The 23794-nt window shown below is 33.7% G+C and overlaps 5 protein-coding genes across 5 annotated transcripts; 1 reads left to right on the forward strand and 4 right to left on the reverse strand.

Annotated features, from left to right (window-relative positions):
* Positions 1-791: 791 nt before the first annotated feature.
* LOC120153446 (putative recombination initiation defects 3) lies at positions 792-4107 on the reverse strand. Its single transcript, XM_039165400.1, has 9 exons — positions 3904-4107; positions 3335-3485; positions 3076-3223; positions 2805-2939; positions 2332-2384; positions 2028-2222; positions 1732-1797; positions 1583-1632; positions 792-1506 (listed from the first exon to the last, which is right to left on the reverse strand). Exons 1-9 carry the CDS (start codon positions 3966-3968, stop codon positions 1275-1277), a joined length of 1095 nt encoding a protein of 364 aa, XP_039021331.1. The 5' UTR covers positions 3969-4107; the 3' UTR covers positions 792-1274.
* Positions 4108-7811: 3704 nt separating this feature from the next.
* Positions 7812-9343, forward strand: LOC120153447. Its single transcript, XM_039165401.1, has 4 exons — positions 7812-7968; positions 8051-8198; positions 8485-8549; positions 8738-9343. Exons 2-4 carry the CDS (start codon positions 8070-8072, stop codon positions 9339-9341), a joined length of 798 nt encoding a protein of 265 aa, XP_039021332.1. The 5' UTR covers positions 7812-7968; positions 8051-8069; the 3' UTR covers positions 9342-9343.
* A 2720-nt stretch (positions 9344-12063) lies between these two features.
* On the reverse strand, positions 12064-12855 carry LOC120153492 (E3 ubiquitin-protein ligase RHA1B-like). The gene has a single exon (XM_039165436.1). The coding sequence runs from the start codon at positions 12713-12715 to the stop codon at positions 12209-12211; it is 507 nt and encodes a 168-aa protein (XP_039021367.1). The 5' UTR covers positions 12716-12855; the 3' UTR covers positions 12064-12208.
* A 1935-nt stretch (positions 12856-14790) lies between these two features.
* Positions 14791-15881, reverse strand: LOC120153527 (methylenetetrahydrofolate reductase 1-like). The gene is made up of 3 exons (XM_039165464.1): positions 15861-15881; positions 15013-15777; positions 14791-14913 (listed from the first exon to the last, which is right to left on the reverse strand). The coding sequence occupies exons 1-3, from the start codon at positions 15879-15881 to the stop codon at positions 14791-14793; spliced, it is 909 nt and encodes a 302-aa protein (XP_039021395.1).
* A 736-nt stretch (positions 15882-16617) lies between these two features.
* Positions 16618-17528, reverse strand: LOC120153489 (methylenetetrahydrofolate reductase 1-like). Its single transcript, XM_039165435.1, has one exon. The coding sequence runs from the start codon at positions 17462-17464 to the stop codon at positions 16679-16681; it is 786 nt and encodes a 261-aa protein (XP_039021366.1). The 5' UTR covers positions 17465-17528; the 3' UTR covers positions 16618-16678.
* Positions 17529-23794: the final 6266 nt, after the last annotated feature.

Here is a 23794-nt window from a genome sequence, read left to right on the forward strand (position 1 = left end):
TTTTCAAGGGGTGACTTAGGTGTTTTTATTTAAAAATATCATATTGAAATGTTAAAGATAAAAATACTTCTAAAAATGTATTTATAATCTGAGAAAAAAATGTGTATAAATTTTAATTAAATTAGTGTTATTTGACTTAATAAATTTATTTTAATAAAAATATTATTTATCATTTTAATGATTAAATGACATTGATATATTTTTTATTTGGTGTTCGAATCATATCATCTAATTATAATAATTATAAATATAATTTTTTTTAAAAATTCAAAAAGCACCCTAACAAAAATACAAACATACTTTTTGAACATAAAAGTATTAAGTGGACTTAGACTTGTTCAAGATGGGAGACTAAAATGTAATGGTGTTAGTTACAAAATCAAAGTATGTCTAAAGAAAGTCGATTCCAATCATTGGTGGAACGTGATCTAGCTCAGTACAATCGATATCAACATATATTTATGATTCTAAAAAATTCAAGACCAGCATTTTGTGTGGAATGAAATAGCTTCTCCCTGCAATTTTTTATGCTTATTATATGCGTTGGTACCTTCAATTAATAATTATGCGATTATGGGACTTTCTCTTTCGCCGCCTAGCTTTCCTCAAAATTCGTTCTGTCTCTTCCTTTGCTTCCTCTAACAAAATGTTTGTTGTGGCATCTTAAAAAAAATACATGTTCAGAAAAAAGAAATGGTAAGAGAAATTAGAACCTTTACACAGCAGCAAGTTATGGAAATATACTATTTATCAAGACAAACCAACTGGTGAAAACAGATATCCATGTTATCCAGTTTGCATTAGTTGAAATGAAAACAATAAAATGGGAAAATGGGAAAAAAATATAATGCAAACTCTTTTGATAGATATACTTTTTTCTCTAAAGTTTTACAATTGTGTTCGGCATTGGTATTTCGAGGAAGATGAGGAGTTGGAGGAACATAGCTAAAACAGATTAGTGTTTGAAATCATCACTCTGTAACTAATAAGCAGAAATTGAATAATGTAGTCTCTCTTATTTTGTTAAGTGGGTACCTGTTTCCTTGCCGCTAAACAAGCAGGAAAACCCTGCATCAATCTCTTCATCTGATTCAATTACGATTCTGTATGTTTCCTGAATCGACGATTGTCACTTCAATTAAAGCATAACAACTCAAGGCAGCAAATAAGCTAAAACAAACTATCAAATGGGGAAGTAATGAAAATCTGTGCAACTCATTATTCGAGCAAATCAATTGCCTTAGAATATCCTCAAACAGGCCAGCATATCTCCATTAGAAAGCTTGAAGAATGGGAGCCAGGGGAAAAGTGGAGGAGAAAAATAAAAACCAAGGTGAAGTAAGAACTACCTGCTCAACAGACGAAGCTCCTTTCCTCTTGTCGTTTTCTTTGCGGTATGCCCTTTCATTTGTAGCAGATTGTTTCAGTTTTACATATTTCCAACCTCCTTTGTCTACCTCTGGAGCTAGAGAGGCTTGCTCATAAGCCTTTCGAGGCACAGCTTGCCTGGAATCAAGAGAATGTTTTAGAATTTTGAAGTGAAGACAGTAACAGTAGAGCCAATAGTCCAAGTATTTCGTACTTCTTATCTGCCAATGGTTTGGTTTGTGATGTTGCACAACAGCCGGAAAACTGAATGTTCGCGAATAAGAAAGTTTTACTGAGAAATTCTGCTGTTATTACATGATTTCTTTAAAGATACAGAATTATTCAACGAGAACAAAAAAGCACCTTAGGTGGAAGAGCAGTAGCAACTGGACCATTTTGGATGAGAGTCTTCACATTGCCAGCGATTGTCTGAAGGTTCCAATACAATGATAATAAAATGCTTTACAAGCTGAGAACATGATTGACAGAAAATGTTTGAAAAGAGGGAACACCGAAGAGCTGTTTATATTGGAAAAAGGAAATGATGATTTACTTCAAGAGAATTTTCATGCCATTCAAGACCATGGAACTGAATGCATCATTTAAAAGTCTAAATGTTCTATGCATTTTGGAGTTTAACTCTTACAGCATATGCATACCTTTATTTCGTTGGTGAATGTGTTGCAAAGCTCGTTCTGTAATTTGATTAAAGAAGCTTCCATCTGTTCTGGTAAATCAGAAAGCACCAAGAAGATGTTTTGTAACTTGTCACCATATATAGCATTGTTTAGTTTATCAGATATAGCTTTCATGCTGCCATCAAGGCTGGCTTTGATATCTTCTTGTCCCTTGTTCTGTTTACCAAATCCCAATTGTCTTAAAATTTCTATATTTATGCATGCTCAGAACAAGGCTGGTCAATTTACAAAGTAAAAGAGGAGAGAATGATGTGTTATTAGTTACCATTAGATGTAGAGAGGTATCTTCAGCAATCAACCTCTGCCGCATTCCTTCCACTGAAAAAAAAAATTGTAAGAAACTTCATTTAACTAATGAAAAAAAGAAGTTGAGTTTCTTATGATTTTGTACTAAAGTTGTTTTCCTTTCTTTTGCCAAATCCAAGGCAAGGTTGTTCATATGTAGGTTCTCTATACATGGGGACTGTTAATTAGTTTATCCTATATGTCAGGTATTATATACTTTTATATCAGAGTTGGGCTCGCCACATATAACCAATTGGTTTTACGTCAGATACTATAACATTGTGTACTAGAATAACGAAAGGTAGAGCTTGGTTTCTCCTTTGTATCCATGTCCTAGAATGACAGGCCTATAGCAATCTTATGCGGACAAACAAGTTATTAATGGTTATAACCATGGCACAATAAGTTATCATCTCTCTGAATTTTGTAACCTCAAGGAACTAAATGACTCACTTTCCAGCAACACTTCTTTTATTCCTTTGTTCACCTGCATTACATCATTTTGGACAGAATCTAAGATCATCCCAAATCTGTTCAATGAAGTTTCAATCACTGACATCCGGTGCTCAAGTTCTTCTGAAGTTTGACCTATTCAAGCAAATAAAAAATTCAGCATCCATCCACAGCTTTACTATAAGAAAAATGCAGTGCAAAAGCTTTATTAAATGAAAGATCATTAAACTGGTCATATTAAACGTAGTAAATAACTAGATAGTAACCTTACATCTATGCTCTGGAGCAGAAACAGAATTCCATTTCCGTGCAGTGGAAGATCTAGAAATCGGCACTTGACTATCTTCTCTTGTGAATTTATTTGGAACCAAGCAAGAAATCTTGTTGGCAACATTCTCTCGTTCTTGGGAACCAAATCTCTGCAAAAATGAAGTGCATAATGCATTTTTTTTTCTCATAAGAAAATTAAGGAGGTTTATATACAAACTTGAATGCTGGAAAAAAGAAAAAGAAGGGAGTTGAGATTCAACCTGATCAGTTGTCACGATTTCATCGAGTGAATTTTGTGAGATCTGAGAAAATAAGGCATGCTGAGATGGAATCCCCTGTGAGAACGATTGTTGTGATGGCTGTGATCTAAGCTGTGATGATTGTGGCACACTCGGTGGCAGGCTCGATCTCCTTCACATATATTAAATAAACAATGAAATTCAAATTTAAAATTCAACTCCTAGTTCTTAGATGATGCCAATCTCGAAATTGTATGAACATGATTTTCTTTGCAAAATAATTTTTTCATACGTGATTCTTATTTCCCTAAAAGAAATACGAAAAAAATATGAAACTGGAAATTTGAAGAGAAAAAAATCCCTCCAGTCAAACAGGTCTTCGAACAGGAGATTCCTTTCTTTGGAAAACCAAAGTAGAAATAGAATCACCGGTACACTTCTGTATAGTAAGAGAAAACCGCAGAATAAAATCTATTAAGCTAATTACAATTTCGTAATAATAGCAAAGCTTCACGAAATAAATATTTTAGTAAATGTTTGTGTGCATTTTCTCGGGAAACAAAGGATAACCATCTAGAGTGAAAAGGAACCTTGTATGAGGTGGAAAAACAGAGATGGAGCCAAGATCGCAGGCTTTGTTGATCTTCAACTTCATTTATTCCAGAATCGATGAAATCCTTTAGAGAGAGGAATTCAAGCCCTCATTTCCAGAAGCGTGATCGTTGGAGTTTGAATTTAGATAAAAAGAGGAGGAGGTTTTAGACACTACTTACAAGAGAAAAGCTCTCACCACACGAAACGCTGATGCTTAAATAGGAGCCATGGATGATGGCGGGAAACTGGAAAAGTCAAAAAGTAACGGGACGTTAGCTTGTTTGTTCGGGCCCGAATTTCCGAGCAATTTGATCCGAATCCGAAATCCGTATCCAGAATTTTACTCATTGACCCAATTGGACCCTGCTTAAGTTTTGATAAAGGATTAAATGCACCGTTACCTTCTAAAATATATTATTTTTATCGAGTTATCTTTTAAAATATTTTTTAAAATATTTTATTATTTAAAATTTAAATCGTTTTTCCGTTTATTCCATATTATTAATTCCGTTAAAAATTTATTTTGGTGGCCAATTACAACACACCACATCTTCCCTCAATTTCAAATTTGTTTTATTTGAATAAATAAAAAATTATTATAACATAAAATAAAAACTATCCCAAAATTGGACAAAATGACTAAGTAAATGATGTGGGAGGAAAAATTATCAATATAATCCAATCGAGGAATTATTTTCTCATTTAAAGTGAATTGTACCGTATTAATTTAAAGACGTCAGGTGTTTCATGTGTCTTCAAATTAAATATAAAATTTCACGCCTATATGATATTTTCAGGCGAATGAAGAAGATTCCAGAAATATATGACGTCTTTATACTAATAAAAAACTCTAATTCAAAAAATAATATTGTAAATGTATTGTATAAAAAAAATCATTTTTCTCACGAGCTTACGTGTGCGAGGAAGCCATCAAAACTGTCCCTCTTCCCCCCTCCCTTCCTTCACCGTAACATCACCATCCTTTCCCTAACCCAAGACCTCTGTTTTCCCTTTATCTATTCTGCACTCCAATTTTGTTTTCCATCTATTGTTATTTTTATCATTTTGGCTTTTGGTTTTCATTGTAGTTTTTTATTTTGATAAAGAGAGTGAGCGATTCTTCAGTGGTGTATTGAAGTATTTATCAATGGTTGCTGAAAAATAGTGACGAATCCAAGGAAGGTGTTGGTGATGAAACAGAGAAGATGGAGAGCGAGCAAGATTGGGAAATTGATAAGGGGACGAGCTTTATTTTGGGTTCGAAAAACAACAATGCAAACCAGTTTTTGGTGAAGCTTCCATGTCACAAAAGCTTCACAAGAAGATTTATAGCCCTCAATGACGCCAAGAACATGTTCGATCATTTGCTTCAATGGTAACCAATCATCTTCTAGTTCCTCTTTTCTAATGTTTTTTTTTTATTGTTTCTTTCTTCGATAAATGTTTCTTCAAGACTGGTTTTCTCTTCCACTTTCGATGCATCCTAGCAGTCGAATTACTTCCCTCCGCCAATGCTCTACCCATCACTGCAAAACCAAAAATAGATGATTTCATTTAGAGCTCAACAGCAGCAACATGGGTTCGTGAATATGTGAAAAAGCTTATGAAGTTACTAATCAGGGATATGGTGATGGAATCAACAAAATTCAACACCTTTCAGCACTTGTTTTGGGTTTCTTCGTTGTAAATCGAAACAAATCGGCTGCTGGAAGTGGTGGTGGTGACAAAGCTGATGAAGTTACTTACAAGGGATATGGTGGTGATGAGAATGATTAGCAATTTTAGTTTAATTATTGGCTTAATTATAAATTTGGCATCCATATGAATTTTTTTTTATAATTTTCTTTATTTACATGGTATATTTTAATTGCACCATAAGATTTTTTTTTCAATGGTAGCAATGAAAGGGATAAAATAATAAATAATAATAGTACATAAATAAACTGAAAAGAATATAATATAATGCAGGAGGATAGTTAATTTTCTCATAATTCAAATAGTATTATTTATAAAATATGTGTAAAGTATTCAAATACAAAAACAGATATTACAATAGAACGTTCAAAAAAGTATTCAAATTAGATATTATTATTTATTATGTAGCTTATGTGTATTTGCCACCAACCTCTTACACGCGCGTTTGAGTCACTTTCCTTCTCCTGTCATCGCACTGTACTGTTAGGGGGTGTTTGGATTGGGGAATGTGGGATTCCCATGGGAATGGAATCCACATTCCCCCGTTTGGTTAGCCCGGGAATCCTATTCCCGGTAATGTAAGATTACCAATAGTGGATTTTTTGGGGTATATTACCGGGAATGTCATTACCTCCCTTTCCTTAGGTATTGTTGGATTACCGGCGTTTTGGACTAAAATGCCCTTAAATTTTTATTTTTTTTCAAAAATATATTTATTCTGTCATCGAATAATAAAAATTTTACGAATGTTAAATTACAAATTTATCCTTAAATTATTTTAGATTTACAAAAAAAAATCTATAATTAAAATTTTATATAAAGATCAAGGGTTTAAATAAAATTTTACCCTTTCATTAAACTTTTTTTTATTTTTAATTTTGTAAAAAATATATAAATATTATGAATTTAATTTTTTTAAAGAAAATATATAAATATTTTCCAACTTGTAATATTACACAAATATATAATTAGGACAATTTGGTCAAATATACATTCTAATAATCTTTTATTCCTTTAACCAAACACGGTAATCTTACATTCCTGCTAAGCCAACCAAACACAAAATACAACATTCCCAGTAATGCTATTCCTTGGTAATCTTACATTCCCACTGGTAATCTTATATTCCGTGAACCAAACGCACCCTGACCATTCCTTGCGTTATTTAATTTTGGATAAATTCTATTGATGGTCACTAGCCTTTTAAGATACTTTCATTTTAGTTATTAAAAATTAATTTTTAAATAAATTAATACTCCAATAAGATGATGTCATATAGGTGAAAATTTTAGGGAAAAAATGAAATGAAATTGTGGTAGGCTAGGAAAGGATTTCAACACCTAACCATTGAGCTAAGTACGATGTTTCGTTACGTTTAAACAAAATATTTAGTAGAAATGTAATATTATGGTGTTTGATCAATAGAATATAATGTTATTTAGAAGTAAAATTTATTATTTATTATTTTTTAAATTAAATATATATATATATATATTAATATTAAATTAAAAAGATTATATGAAAATTTCTAAAATTATTTCTATTACACTATCTAAAATTTTCGAAAATTTTATATTTATCATATTATTAATATAATTGATATATTAAACAATTTTAAAAAGTACAATTTATGCCGTAAATAAAATATACCCTAAAAATGGTGAAAATATGAATATATCATATGAACCATAGATATTAATAGAGGAAGGAACTTAACGTAGAGACGTGTGTACGTAATTATTGATATCAATATCTTTTTTTTAAATATCACTTATGCATGGATGTAGTGATTTTAATAATTAAGAAATTATTGTTATTTCTTAAGGTTTTATATTCGAGCATCACATATGTATAAGAATGTATGAACATTCAATGTTAAGATATGATTTTTCAATCAAAAATTAATTGTATAATCAAAAAGAAAAAAAATGTTAATTGAGATACTAAATGCATAATCTTAATTATATCCGGAGAGTAAATAAAGGAGGAACTCTAGAAGAAAGAAAGAAAGTATACTTAGTGGGTCTATAATTCATGACCTACAGGAATATAAGGGAATAAAAATGAACAACTTGACTAACTGATTAAATATGTTTACTTAGATACAATAATTTTTATTATTGAAAACAAGGTCAACAATTTCTATAGCAGATAATTAAAAGCTATTAGTTGGTCATTTTCTTCTTTAGATTGTGGATTCAATATTTCTTAAAGAGTAAAATTTCTCTTCCTCTCATAGAGTGTTGTGAGATCTGCAAAATAAATAGAATAAAAGCCACCATAGGAAGAAACGACAAGCTGAGAAGGGGAAAATGAACACTGCCCTTCTCGATAATTTTGATTTTCTTTCCTTTTCTAGGCTTCAGGTTCGTTTTATATTTATTTTATCTCCTTGTCTCTCTCTCCCCACATTTTCTGATTTTCTTATATTTTCTATTTGCTTCTTAGTTTTTAAATCCATAAGATCATGAGAATTCGAAAGAACAAGAAGCTGATATACACGCCCGAGAATGTTCACGTTTGCCGGCTGAACCAGTCAACATGGGATGTGATTCCTTTATCTCCAGAACAGTACCCTTCGTATCTTCATCACCAGGTAAAACTTCTCGCTCCCTTTATTCTCCTTGTTGGTTTCCTTTGGCAGATCTGCTTTCTCCTCCTTCACCACTGCCTCCGTTCGTCTGCATCCCTCCTTCCTTTTGGGGCTTCCTCATTTAGGGTTTTAAAATAAATCCTACATTCCATCATTATCGTGTGTGTTTTCATTTCAAATGCCCGGTTTAGTTTGAAGGATCTTCATAGTACCCGTATATTATTTCATGATTCGGGGTTTTATTTGTTTTTTATTTTAGTTTATTGGTTTCTTTTTTGAAATAACCCAGTTCGAATGGGAATATAGCTGTGATGAAAATGGGAGTATTGGCGATTCTATCGGCGTTGTTGAGAGGTAATTTACTTCATATTCTTCGATTCGACCCCTTTTTATCAATTTGAATCGTGGTATTATATTAGGGTTTTTAGATATCCGTTTCAAAAAAAAATTGTTGATGCCCTTGAATGGGATTGACGAGTTATTGAAAGTGAAAACCCAATTTGTGTTACTTGAAAAGTGTTGCGTCATTACTCGAAACGCAGCGTAGCTACAATGGTGGGAAGTGAAGAGGAAGCAATTATGAAAGTGGGAGGCATGGTTATCGATGGTAACGACGATAACAATGAGACTAAAGCAGCCAATCAATTTGGGTTCGAGTGCCAATGCGAAGAAGAAGAAGGGGATGAGGAATCCAGTCAAGAGCCAGCTCTGCTGAAATCTTGCAACAACAGCAACGGTAATGGGTATAATATTAATCTCGGCAAGAAAGTCGAGAATTACAACAATCAACCGACCGGGAGCCGCCGAGGACGAGCTCGAGCATCCAGGAAAGACTCATTCTCAACACCGAATCCGTATGAATTTTACTATTATTCTGGGTTTGGCCCGTCGTGGGTTAAAAAGAGACGTGACGGAGATGAAGGAAAGGGAATCAACAAGAATCAAATTGAGCCTAAAGAGGTTGAAAACAACATATGTGTGATCACTTCCCAAAACAATTCGGCACTATTGTCTTCCTCACAAATCGATGATAACGAAGAATATGATTATGTCGATGAGGAGGAGGAGGATGACGAAAACGGGGACAGTGGCAAGAAACGAATGAGAAAGCCCATTAAAGCAAGATCGTTGAAGTCCCTAATGTGAAGGGGATAAAAAGGTATGGATTTTATTTTTGTAATTTCTCTTTCGTGTATAACTTAGTTGACATTATTGTATCTTGCATTGATTTAATTGTGCTCTTATTTTGATTTTTAGGGTATTTAATTTTTAACTGATTTAATTTCTATGTTGGCGTCGCTTTTTCTTTTGGGGTTTTTCGTCCGTGAGTGAGTCGCTTAGACCGATAGGGTATACGATTAGTTAATGTCTGAAAATAGATGGCATTTTCGTAGTTTCTGTAAAAAAAATTCTTTTTCTGTTTTTTTTTTTGGCACTTTTAAAAATTGGGTGACGTGCCGAGAGGAAAACCCTTGTTCATCGTAAACTTTAGCGTAAATTATACATTTAGTATTTAAATTATTATTTTTTTCGTTTTAATATCTAAACTTTATTTATTTTTAAATTTATACACAATGTTTTGTTTAGGCTTATATCTGATACCATGCCATTAAAAAATTAACATAAATATTGATGTGATATTTTTTAATGACACATCAACATCATCGTTAAGTTTTTAACAACATGATTCCAAATTGAAATATAAACTAAATGTTATGTATAGTTTTGAAAAAATAAAGTTTAGGTATTAAAATATAATAAAAGTGATAGTTTAGGTACTAAATGTGTAGTTTATCTTATGGTGACAAATCAATATCATTGTTAAGTTTTTAACGGCAAGATTCTAAATTGAAACTTAAATTAAATGTTAGATATAATTTTTATAAAAAAATATATATAGATACTAAAACAGAACAAAAATGATATTTAAGTATTAAATGTGTAGTTTAGCCTAAATCTTATTAGGCCTTGTTTACGAGTCTTATTTTGTTTGGTCAAAGTTAATTTCACCGGGTCAAACTTGATTCCGGTCTAGTTTGCATTCGGTCGATGAGCAAAGAATTTTCTTTTACTATTTCCCAAGTCATATTTACACTTTTAATTTGACTGGTTTAAAATTTTTCGAGAATCTTCCTTTGGGATGTTAAGTGTAACGTGTGAGAGTACACACTCCGTTTCATACCACTCTTTCAATTTGAATGTGTAATCTCATTGAGATGACCCCCAAACAAACCAAGACACCGTTGAGACGGCTACGGTAGAAAGCAACGTTTTTTCCTCTCTTTTTTTTTTCTTTCTATTTTCAAATAGTTAGAGTTGATCATAAAGACACGGTAAGGTACATAATGATTCTCGATTAAAGGATTTTTTTTTGTTGAGTATTTTAACTATTAAAATTTATAAAATAATTTGATTATTTACATTTTTGAAACTCTTCATTTTTTTTTGTTAAAATTGACAGTTGCCGAGTTGCAAGTTAACGACTGAGATATAATAAATTTGTTGGAACCGATTGAGTTGTATTATGTGCATCAACTCTCCATTTATATTATGTCGTCGAGCAAGTGTTGAAACAACATGTTGTCGAGTTTTAAGCAACGATAATGTCAGTAGGCATCATTAAAATGTGATCTTATCATATCCTAATTAGTAGATTAATAGCCAACTCAGACGGTCATCAATTTTTTAACGAAAAATGATGAGTATGAAATATATGAATAATTGGGTGACCATTTTGTAACTTTTAAGAGTCGAGGAACTCAACAATATAATGTGTTATAATCGGGTGATTATTTTGTAACTTTTAATAGTTTGAGACTCAACATAGCAACACCTTATAATTAAGGGATCATTTGTATACTTTACCCTTTAAAATAATATATGTTATTTTTTTAATAATTTATAACCTACATATATTTTGCTTTCATAGTTGTTTTAACCATAATTTTTTAAAAAGAGTAATATTTCTATTTTACCATTGATTAAAATTACGAGTATTAGGTTTCAATGTCCAAAGAGCATCATCGGAGACCCAATTGGACTCTCAGTTTATCAACTTATTGGGCTATAAACCTAAGCTGTTTGAAGTTTTAATTAGCCCAAATACCCAATTCTAAATGGATTCCTAATACAAAAACCTTTTTCTCCTTTCCATAAAACATCTGCTCCGATCACGTCTGTTAAAGTTGAGGCACAATCTTTTTCATTTTGTTTAATAAAAGGGAAGTTTAGGTTCAGTTGGGACCCTTTTATTTATGATGTCTCTGTTTAAGCTCTGTTGAGTAGGGGCCCCTAGGGTTGAGGCAACCAACGGTGATCGGTTCAGAACTTTAGATTATTTTTGACGTCAATGTTTATAGAGCCTGCTTGGAATTTAAGCCAAACAGTACCTGAGAAAAAGATGTGTCGAGCACAGAATCCTACTTCACTATAACCAAACCAAATAATGAATGCCCCACCATCTAACTCTTTACGTAACTCAAACTCAATTTATTACTCTTCTTCATACATCAATCATCATCATCTTTGGAATACCACCGTCCCTGCAGAATTCATCACTACCATAGTTTCTACATATAATGCCTTGAACTTTTTATAAAGTCTATTTAATAGAGTTTATATTTTTAAAGCTTTTACTGAAATTAAGCAAAGAATTCAATGAAAACGCTGCAATGCATCATCAGCTTTGATGATATGATCCCACTGTTTTTAAACTCAATTCGCATTCATAAAAAAAAAATACACTTCCATTTCGTTTTAGGAAATTCCTGTTGTAATGTACAAACTTCAACTCTTTCATTAACAATTCAACTTCAGTGTGGGGATAATTACAGGTTCATCAAATTGTAACGTTCAAACTGTAAGAATCTGGATGGAAACCTTTGTTCTTTTCCCCCCTTCATTTTTATTGGTTTTGCACCAAATTGACATGCAATATGTACAATTTTCATAAGGTCGTTACCAAAAGGAAAAGGAACAGAATTCCAGGTAAAAAAGAGGACCATGAAAGAAAGCTAAAATCCCGGAACCGAACTGTAGTCGGTGTAGAAATCAGCAACCCCAGAAGCCGCCCAGAGCCGTTGATTAAACTCGTCTTGCAACTCATCGGGTACGAACGGCGTTCTACAAAGCGGACACGTTTTCTGGTCATGGTCCATCCAACGGTCCAAACACGCCCTATGGAAAACGTGGCTACAGTTCCTCAACCACCTGATCTCTTCCCCTCCTTCGAACTCGTACAAGCAAACGGCACAGCTCTCCGGTGGATCCCCCACGACGACAAGCTCCTCGAACTTTATGACCGGAAGGATTTCCCTGATCAAGAGAGCCGATACGGGGGGATTCTCCGGCCATGTTCGGGTCGGGTTCTCCAGCCAGACTGGGTCCGTTTCAAGGAAGTCGGAAAGGCCGAGGAAGTTAAAAAGCGTGAAAATCAGATTTCGGATGAAACCCAGAAAGGAAAGCGTGTGAAAGAAGAGTTTTGGTAAGAAAACTTCGGTGTAACCAACTGGAAACCCCATGAAAGTTAAATCCAGAACAATGGAATTAAATTATAAACAGAGAAAGGTTTTGTTTACGTATTTATAGATAGGAAAAGTGGAAAACAAGCTAGGGAAGAACGGAAGCTTATGCCTTCGGCTGGCTATGGAAATCCACTAAATTATATATACTACATCCTACGTACTAAGATGCAAGTGATACAGACACTGTCTGCGATATATATCGACAAATCGTGATTGGTGGGTGAGGTAGGTTAGGCTGAGCGTGAAATTAGGCATTAAGGAACGCTGCGTTTCAGGGTAAGTCTTCGAAAATATTATATTAAAATGGAGAATCTCTCGAAACATGGGTGAGGAAGTGGAATTGTGGGTCCGCCTAATTAGCCATCATCGCCTAATTCAATTTATATGAATATATAATTATGCTTTTAAAGAAGAATCGTGAGCCAAAATGTCCATGTGAAAAGATTTTTTCTTGTGTTACTCTTGGAATTTTGTTTTTTCAATCAGAATGATGTTCATAGTATTTGAAAAGGACATTGTGTATGATTACTCGATATATTTGTGGAATATATATAAATGATATGGATTTTTTTTTAATTTTTATGTATGATTTTCGTTTTGCATTGTTAGTGGACTTGAAAACAGTGATATCATTATTTGGGTCGAACACAAAATAACCCAACCTAATGTAGCGACGAAAACGGTGATGTTATTGTTGGTGTCAAGCAACAATTTGATTTGGTGATGATGAAGTTGTATGAAGTGTCAATGTCAAGCAATAATGGAGGAGGAGAAAGAAAAAGGTGTCCAGTGTTTCGTACGTCTTTTCGAACCATACAAAAAAATGCTAAGTACTTATACGTCTTTTTTGAGACATTGTTCATTTGAAAGAATAATCTTGAAAAATGCAATATCCAAAGATTTTCTTTTTCATATTAATACTCGAGCGTTTTTATCAAAATTATGTTTATTTTTATAAAATTATGAACAATATCATATTAGTGTGTAGCTTAACAATTACTTCTGCAAATGTGTTGAGATTATTTAATGATGCAGCCATTACAGTTCAATGATTATTTTTGAAAAGGATTGGATTGTAAAAGGAAAAAAAAACAGTGAAGACAGCTTTAATTTTAATGAATAAAAAAGTAATAATTATTAAATGGACCGCCAAAAGGCTTTAATTAAACATTATTGTCGGTGGAGTCTTCAATACTGAGATCAGCTTCCACTGTCTCTACTAACATTCATTAATTAATTCCAAAGCAGTGAAAGCAATAATTAATTTCTCGGAAAACAATGATTTTAAAGCCGCGATTTACAAATTACATATTAAAACAATGAGTATGCGTCTTTGTCTGCTGAAACTTTTGGAAGAAGAGGAATTTCAACCTGCTTGAAGAAAATTATATAGATACAAGGTCCTACAGAACATTTGTTAATATTTATTTTTCCTTTTTTTCTAACTATTTATATCTAAATAACTTGCATTGCTTAATTTTAGGTCCTATGTTTCTCGATTGTGGACAAAAAGAAGGAAAAGCTATGCCCAATTCATCACTTTTTCTTTTTCTTTTTTTAAACACAAACAGGGAAAGGGGGAAAACAATAATAAAATGTGGGACATTGCAGAGCTGATAAGAGGGGAAGACGACAGGAATCAACGAGGCCCATGGAAACTTTAGATTGCAAGCGTTTATGCTTTTATTTATATTATGATTTATTATTTAATATGATTATTAATGATAAAAAAAATAATTGCATAAACGATATTAAACATATATTGTATAATATATGGCAGCGGCGAAATTCCTTTGTCATGGAGGGTCGTTTGACACCTGGGTGGACTTGAATCGAAAGTGCGACGCCTCCTTCCGTTCGACTTGAATCGAAAGTGCCAATGTTTCCTTTCGTTCGAATTGAATCGAAAGTACCGATGCTTCCTTTCGTTCGACTTGAATCGAAAGTACCGATGCTTCCTTCCGTTCACTTGAATCGAATGTGTCGATGCTTCATTTCGTTCTTCTTATTCACCTTCATTTCTTTCTTCTTCACCTTTTATACAAGGTCCCTTGACATATATATTTTTTTTCTCATGGACACTTGGCTGTGAAGCTTTCAAGTCCCATGACACTTTGAGATAGAAGCAACAAATCATGATGATGAACAATCCAAAAAGCCAGCAATGCAACAGCGTGCAACACATTCACAAAAAACTAGTACGAACAAAATTTGTTTCCAATGACAGCAAGAAATTGAACTCCTGGCAAACTCTAAATGTAAACAAACTACTCAAAAAACTCTTAACAATTGACCATACCATTAGCTTTCAAGATGTGATTCTGCTCCATGTTTAACGTGTAAAGGTGTAATGTCTTAATCCCATTAGCTAAAATCTTGCGACACATTTCTGTTCCAAGGTGAATCCCATAGGCTTTGACAGCTTCATCATTGTCCTTGATAGGCTCTAAGGCAGCAGTAATCTCATCATAAAACAGTTGAGTAAAAATCAGATCAGCTCCAGCATCAACCTTTCTCTTCAAGTACGCAAGATCATTCTGATAAGCTTCTGGTGTCGCAACACCGTTATCACCTATAGCATCGAGATGAGCCTCTGGATAACCGGCAACCGTTATGCCAGAGTAGTCACCATATTTAGCTCTAATATGTTTAACCAGATCAAGGGCACAGGCGAAGCCGCCTTCAACATGGACAAACTTGTCCTGGCCATGAGGAGGATCGCCTCGAATGGCGATAACGTTCTGAATGACATTGGACTTGATGATCTCAAGAGCATGGTCAAGCTTCTCGACAGACATGTTGGTGCAAGTGAGATGCATAATTGTTTCAACAGATATGATGTTTTGCACCTTGTTAGCAATGTACAAAGTGAGATCCACCGTCGAACCACCAGTACCCCACGTGATGTCACAAAAAGACAGATTATGAGCCACTATTTGATCCATCCTTTCAAACAGGTTCTCCACTCCATCCTCAGTCTTTGGAGGGAAGAACTCAAAGGAAAACACCACTTTCCCTTGGTCCTGTGGCGAAGATTGGATATTTTCAATCACCTTTATCTTTAACAGGATCTAGGACTCTCAGTGCCAGTAATACAAGTGTAGGGGCTTTGGGGATCAAGTGAGAGATGTGAAGCAGTCACGATAGAGCCAACGAACTCCATGCAGCGAAAGAAAAAACAAAGTCAGGACTGTTTGGCGAATGATATCATATTGGAATATTGCATGACTTGTTTCAAGATGCAAGGAAAGAGTTCTTTAATTCATTGCTTCGTTAACAATAATTCTGCTAAACACATCATACAATTATGTTTTTATACACATCCTTAACAATACAGAAAACCTCCTAACTGGTTAACAAACTCATAACAACCTAGCTTCCAGATTAACTTCTAGAACCTGGACATGCATGAGCTGCATGCTTATGTATAGCATTACACAAACACACTCTTTATTTATGTGAGCTGCATCATTCTCTCAACATTCTCCCTACTTTCTCAACATTCTTAATGAAAAGATGAACACTTGAATCGAAAGTGCGACGCCTCCTTCCGTTCGACTTGAATCGAAAGTGTCGATGCTTCCTTTCGTTCGACTTGAATCGAAAGTACCGATGCTTCCTTCCGTTCACTTGAATCGAAAGTGCCGATGCTTCCTTTCGTTCTTCTTATTCACATTCATTTCTTTTTATTCACCTTCATTTCTTTCTTCTTAACCTTTTATACAAGGTTCCTTGACATATTTTTTTTTCTCATGGACACTTGGATGTGAAGCTTTCAAGTCCCATGACACTTTGAGATAGAAGCAACAAATCATGATGATGCACAATCCAAAAAGCCAGCAATGCAACAGCGTGCAACACATCCACAAAAAACTAGTACGAACAAAATTTGTTTCCAATGACAGCAAGAAATTGAACTCCCGGCAAACTCTAAATGTAAACAAACTACTCAAAAAACTCTTAACAATTGACCATACCATTAGCTTTCAAGATGTGATCCTGCTCCATGTTTAACGTGTAAAGGTGTAACGTCTTAATCCCATTAGCTAAAATCTTGCGACACATTTCTGTTCCAAGGTGAATCCCATAGGCTTTGACAGCTTCATCATTGTCCTTGATAGGCTCTAAGGCAGCAGTAATCTCATCATAAAATAGTTGAGTAACAATCAGATCAGTTCCTGCATCAACCTTTCTCTTCAAGTACGCAAGATCATTCTGATAAGCTTCTGGTGTCGCAACACCGTTATCACCTATAGCATCGAGATGAGCCTCTGGATAACCGGCAACCGCTATGCCAGAGTAGTCACCATATTTAGCTCTAATATGTTTAACCAGATCAAGGGCACAGGCGAAGCTGCCTTCGACATGGACAAACTTGTCCTGGCCATGAGGAGGATCGCCTCGAAGGGCGATAACGTTCTGAATGCCATTGGACTTGATGATCTCAAGAGCATGGTCAAGCTTCTCGACAGACATGTTGGTGCAAGTGAGATGCATCATTGTTTCAACACATATGATGTTTTGCACCTTGTTAGCAATGTACAAAGTGAGATCCACCGTCGAACCACCAGTACCCCACGTGATGTCACAAAAAGACAGATTATGAGCCACCATTCGATCCATCCTTTCAAACAGGTTCTCCACTCCATCCTCAATCTTTGGAGGGAAGAACTCAAAGGAAAACACCACTTTCCCTTGGTCCTGTGGCGAAGATTGGATCTTTTCAATCACCTTCATCTTTAACATGATCTAGGACTCTCAGTGCCAGCAACACAAGTGCAGGGGCTTTGGGGATCAAGTGAGAGATGTGAAGCAGTCACGATAGAGCCAACGAACTCCATGCAGCGAAAGAAAAAATAAAATCAGGACCGTTTGGCGAATGATACCATATTGGAATATTGCATGACTTGTTTCAAGATGCAATGAAAGAGTTCTTTAATTCATTGCTTCGTTAACAAGAATTCTGCTCAACACAACATACAATTATGTTTTTATACACAGCCTTAGCAATACAGAAAACCTCTTAACTGGTTAACAAACTCATAACAACCTAGCTTCTAGACTAACTTCTAGAACCTGGACATGCATGAGCTGCATGCTTATGTGTTAGAGTTTGTTATGGTTTGTTATTAGCTTGTTATTAGTTGTTATTAGTTTGTTATAGTTGTTGGTTACTTGGGCTATATAAGCCACACTTATATTAGATTGTAGGTAGAGTACTTTCTTCAATGATCAATAAAATTTTCATTCTGTCATCTCTTTATCTTTAAGTTTCCTCCTCCTTCATTTGAGCTTTCATCATTTTCAGCCTCCATGGCAGCATTCTCACATGGTATCATTCGCTGAAAGGTCCTGCTTGTGGTGTGAACTCTCATTACTGCTGTGCTCGATGTTCATCCTTGTTCCATGTTGTGTGTGTTGACGAAGAACTCTATATGTGCGATTCAACCAGGTGACTCATAAATCAAGTTCCGACTGTTTCTAATTTTTGATTGCAAGCATTTTATCTCTCGCAATCAGTTAGCCTTTGAGCAAATAGTGAAAAAAATCGATCAGTTGTGTTTTCTTGCGTGTTTTGCTCCTTTTCTTCTGGATCTGATCGGTTGCATTTGGTTGTTGGCTTAAGCTTCTTTGGTTCGTCTTGTTTTGGTTTGGTTCATAATTTTGCCTCCATACTGTTTGTTAGATTGCTGTTAGAGTGCTCTTGTTTTAAGATGACACATGGAGTTCAATTTACTCACAGGCCTGATGTAAACTCAACTATTATTGCTTCTACCTCTTATCTGATTCATCCTCTTCCTAAAGCTGATACTGTCAAGTTATCAGAGAGCACGTATGTTATCTGGAAACACCAAGTGAAATTGATAATTGATGGTTATGGGTTACTCGGTTATATTTCAGATCTAATATCTCATGGTTGTTGTTTCATCGGTCGTCTACCTTTGCTGGTATGTTTTGCGGTTCGGTTTTAATCCTTATTGATCGAAACTGTTTTTCTGTTTACTGAACAAGGTCAGAGTCTCGCTCACTGCTATGGCAACAGAATGGTTTTCAATGGAGTTTGTTGCCATTTTCGTTTTGCTTAGATGCTGTTTTAGTTAATATTTGGTTGCTTTGGTTCACTACTACTCATGTTATTGGTTCGTATTGTGATTTTTGCTGCTACAAATTGTTGATGGTTTGATTCTAAGGTGACCATTGAGTGGTTCAGTTGGTGCATCTACTGTTTTGCTGGTTATGCATTTTTCCGTTCGGTTCTCCAATCGTACAGCAGCTTTAAGGTGTTCATAGAGTAATCGTTCATCACTTGTTACTTCTTCTCCAAAGTTTGACATGGAACTTTGAGGTTAACAGCTAAGTTACCATAGAAGAAAATCTCTGGGGAGGGTTAAGAGTTTAACAGCCTTGCCTTCCTTAACCAGACAAAATAGGATGTTTTCTTGCCCAAGAGAGGCTTCAGATTGCATTCGGGAGCTCGTAGCTTAACCGCCTTGCTTCCAACAAAAAGAAAGTCCCAATAAGTGAAGAGGAAGAACAGTGAAGATGAAAAAAAAAAAACTCTTGAAAAGAAGAAGAAAAGCCGAGGAAAGTTGAAGAAAGAAGATGTTCGGTAAATTGTTCATCGAGACGGCAAGACGGTTGAATTCCAGCTTATTAAGTTTGCACTCTTTGTTTGATCAACTTTCTAATAGCAAGTTTATTTTGAAGAAAATTAAAAGGTGGAAAAGTAGAGTGAATGTTAGAGTTTGTTATGGTTTGTTATTAGCTTGTTATTAGTTGTTATTAGTTTGTTATAGTTGTTGGTTACTTGGGCTATATAAGCCACACTTATATTAGATTGTAGGTAGAGTACTTTCTTCAATGATCAATAAAATTTTCATTCTGTCATCTCTTTATCTTTAAGTTTCCTCCTCCTTCATTTGAGCTTTCATCATTTTCAGCCTCCATGGCAGCATTCTCACATTATGTATGGCATTACACTAGCTTCCAGACTAACTCTTAAATCTTATTTTTAATTGGTTAATTTGAGCACTTTGATAATTTTAAGAGATATGTCCGACTAATATAATTAATCTACTCCTGTCTTTTTAATTCTTCTTATATTCTAAATATTTTATTTTTATTCAATAAAATTAAAGAACATTATTAATAAAATAATAATAGTTTTTGTTAATTGATGTCATTAAAAGATTTGTTAAGTTATGTCCAGTGCATGGGAGGACGGATTGGACGCTAATATCTGTAATCAGGATCTGTTTATTTTTAATTCGTTATTCGTCTTTGTCTGTTGAAACTCTTGGAAGAAGAGGAATTTCAGCCTGCTTGAAGAAAATTATATAGCGACAAAAAGTATTAAAACAATGAGTATGCGTCTTCGAGAGGTGATCGAGAGGAATGTCAGCATGTTTGTGATCTTGTTTCGCGTTAGATGTTAAACTGTGAGCGATCTATGATATTCTGTAATATATTTAACGGTTAGACTTATAATATTTATCTAAAACATTTTAATTATTTCACAATAACCGCTTAAATCCTTATATATACAATGCTAAAATAATGAAAAGTTCAAGACTATAATGATTAACAAGGTCCTACAGAACGTTTGTTTATATTTATTTTTCCTTTTTTTTTCTAATTATTTATATCTAATTAACTTGCATACCTTAATTTCAGGTCCTGTGTTTCTCGATTGTGTACAAAAAGAAGGAAAAGCTATGCCCAATTCATCACATTTTCTTTTTCTTTTTTAAACACAAACAGGGAAAGGAGGAAACAATAATAAAATGTGGGACATTGCAGAGCTGATAAGAGGGGAAGACGACAGGAATCAACGAGGCCCATGGAAACTTTAGATTGCAAGCATTTATGCTTTTATTTATATTATGATTTATTATTTAATATTATTATTAATGATAAAAAATTAATTGCATAAACGATATTAAACATATATTGTATATATATGGCAGCGGCGAAATTCCTTTGGTATGGAGGGTCGCTTGACACCTGGGTGGATTGTGGTGAGTTCCAGTAAAACTACTTTGCTAGCTTATGATGCTGCTTCTGGTTTCATGGGATCCATGTTTTCTACTGCTGGGGTGTCAACGGATGTTTGCCACAATAAAGATAAATGTCGATGCAACTGAAGCTCTTGCTATTACGTATGGACTTCGCCTTGTCAGCGAATTTTCTTCTGCAAAGGTTTATGTGGAAAGCGATGCGATGAACATTGTCCGTCAACTGATTTCACCACACCTGGATTTCTTCACAGTCAGCTTTCATCTTGCTGAAGCTAAAAGTCTACTCAGTTCGAATGTTGGATTTCGGGTGCATGGGATTCGTAGATCTGCCAGTTCTTTTGCGCATACTCTAACTCGGTTTGGTTTAGATATTACTATGTCTTTGTTTTATAGTTATGACTCTCCGGAGTGTATATCCTCCTTGTTTCTTTCTGATGCTATTAGCTGCTAATCTATCGAACGTACGTTTATTTCCAAAAAAAAATTAATAATAATAATAACTAAAAGTATGTAGAAATAGATTAAAGTCATGTACATAAATAAAAATATTATCTCAATGTATCCTAGAATGTTCTACTATAGTGTTTTAGATTTATCACATTTTTATAATTTCTCAAAACACTATGAATATATCTAATTTAGGTGAAATTAGGAAAAAATAGATATTGAAAAAAATTAAGAAATTAGAGATGATATTATGATAAAATTATTGACATATGGCGATGATTTGTATAAATTCATCGACAGTCTAGAATAATCTTGACAAAGTCATGTTAGTTGTCACCGACTTTGTTCTAATATTTTTTATATTTTAATAATAAATTGTAAAGAAATAAAAATAGAATACTAAAATATTTTTTTCATAAATAAGCATTACGTGATTTTTGAGTGTATTCCTTAATTTCATCATTTCATTTTATTAGAATATTTTTATAAAAATTCATTTAATCTTTATTTTTTATTTTTTAAAAATTTATTTTTAAAAAATATCAATAGTTGTCGATAATTTTGTGAAAATCATAGATAACTACTTACAAGTTTATCAAAGTATATTTTAACTACCAACAACTTTACTTGCGCTATAAAAATAATTCAAACTTTTAATTAGTTCCATATGATTCTGAATTTTTAATTTTATTTTGATTTAACTATTTAAGTTATCAAAGAAGGGATGACAAATAAAGAAAAGCGTCGGTGAGAGGAAGCCTGACCAACCAACAAGGTGTGATGGGTGGATTAGGAAATCGTCCTTTCACAATCGGTGAAAGGGTGCGGCCATCAATTCCCAAGACTAGGCCTTGGTGTGTACTGGGCCGGACATCCATGGCCCAACTTCCTCCAACCGCTTCGATTAAAAATAATTTTGAGTGATTATTAGAATTTTCGTAATCAATTAACAATATATATTTATCTTGCAAACATAACTGTTCGAAGTTTCTAAAATAAATAATATTTTTTTATCATCCACACCATCTAATGTACTAGGCTAAAAATAATTAAACAAATAAAAGGATACTCAAACCTTCGTGGGACATATATTGCTAGCGCATTTAGCAGTGCCGAGACTTTATTTTATATATATTGTTGTTGATGTCTATTTTTCATTGGAGAGTACAATTATTAATGATCATATGCTTATCAGTTTAATTGATAAAATGACATGTAAAACTATGGATGGCTTTTTTTTTGGTTAAAAAAGAAGCACTACGCAGGCAGTGCGAATATCATCTTCTCACACCCAGTTGAGCCAAGGCATTAGCTATCCTGTTAACGTCACGATGGATACGAACAGTCTTAACCTTCCATTGAAGCTGAAGAATCCTGCAGATCATTCGAATAAGCGCCAACTCATGCAGCGGAGTAGGCATATTAAGGAGCTTCACACCTCACTATTATCCAGCTCCTCCACGGTCGCTTGTCTCGCACCATAATCCCAAACAATCTGGAGATGGTCGATCAACGCTCAGAGTTCAACATGGAGAACTGAACATCTCCCAATGTTCCGAAAATAGCCCAACACCAACCTCCCTTACTATCTCGTGAGATATCTCGAATATATGTTCATTATCAATCACTATATACATGGAATTAATGCATTTCTTTGGAGAAATGAAGTGTTAAAATTTAATATTTTAGGATATAATCTGATTATGAACACAAAATTGATATAAAATACAAATCTTATAATATATATTATTTTTTTATATTAAGAAGGGAGATTGATTATTCTAAATCTCGAGATTTTATATCAATCAAGATACAGACTAAAACAATATCCTTTACCAGACTATCACAAATTTGATGAACAAGAGTATAACGTAAACATTAATAAATCAAAGTTTGTATAATACAATTACATGGGTTATAATATATTCCAACTCCATGCACTCTTTCTATAATTAAACATTATTCCTCTTACTTTTAAGAGCTAAGTCACTCTATTTTTCAGAATTAAAAATTCAAATTCGATTTTTATCACCATTAAAATTCTTTAATGTAATATCAAGTAGACATAAAAAAAAAGTTTTAAATGATTATTTTGTAGAAAGCATGGACACTTAAATAATGACATTCAGAGTAAAAGATGAATTTAAATATTGAATTATGAGAAATCAATAATTATTATCACTTATTGTACTGACATGAATTCAAGAGATGTTATTGACAGACCAAGATCAACAAATTCGATCACGAGATTCTCAAATCACACATTGTTTAAATATGTATTTTTAAAATATTTAAATATAACATTTTAAACATATATTCATCGAATGATTGATTATAATTTTCTATACATGTGCGTTGCTATCCTCATTTGATTCGTATACATACAAATATGTATCTTCGACATGTATCGGACATATTTTTATAAAAAAAATAGAAGATTCAAATAATTTTTAACATTTTAAAACCATATTACTCCTATTTCCTAAATAATTTTTAAAACTGCTACTTAGGTAAATAACTATGAAATAAAATTACCAATTATCATGAGGAGGAATTTCATAAAACCCAAGACTTAAAAAATATTTGAATTCAGTGGTCTCTGTTCTCTCTC

Source organism: Hibiscus syriacus, unplaced genomic scaffold, assembly GCF_006381635.1.
Source record: "Hibiscus syriacus cultivar Baekdansim isolate YM2019G1 unplaced genomic scaffold, ASM638163v2 tig00111100_pilon, whole genome shotgun sequence".
In the NCBI taxonomy this organism is placed as follows: Eukaryota; Viridiplantae; Streptophyta; class Magnoliopsida; order Malvales; family Malvaceae; genus Hibiscus; species Hibiscus syriacus.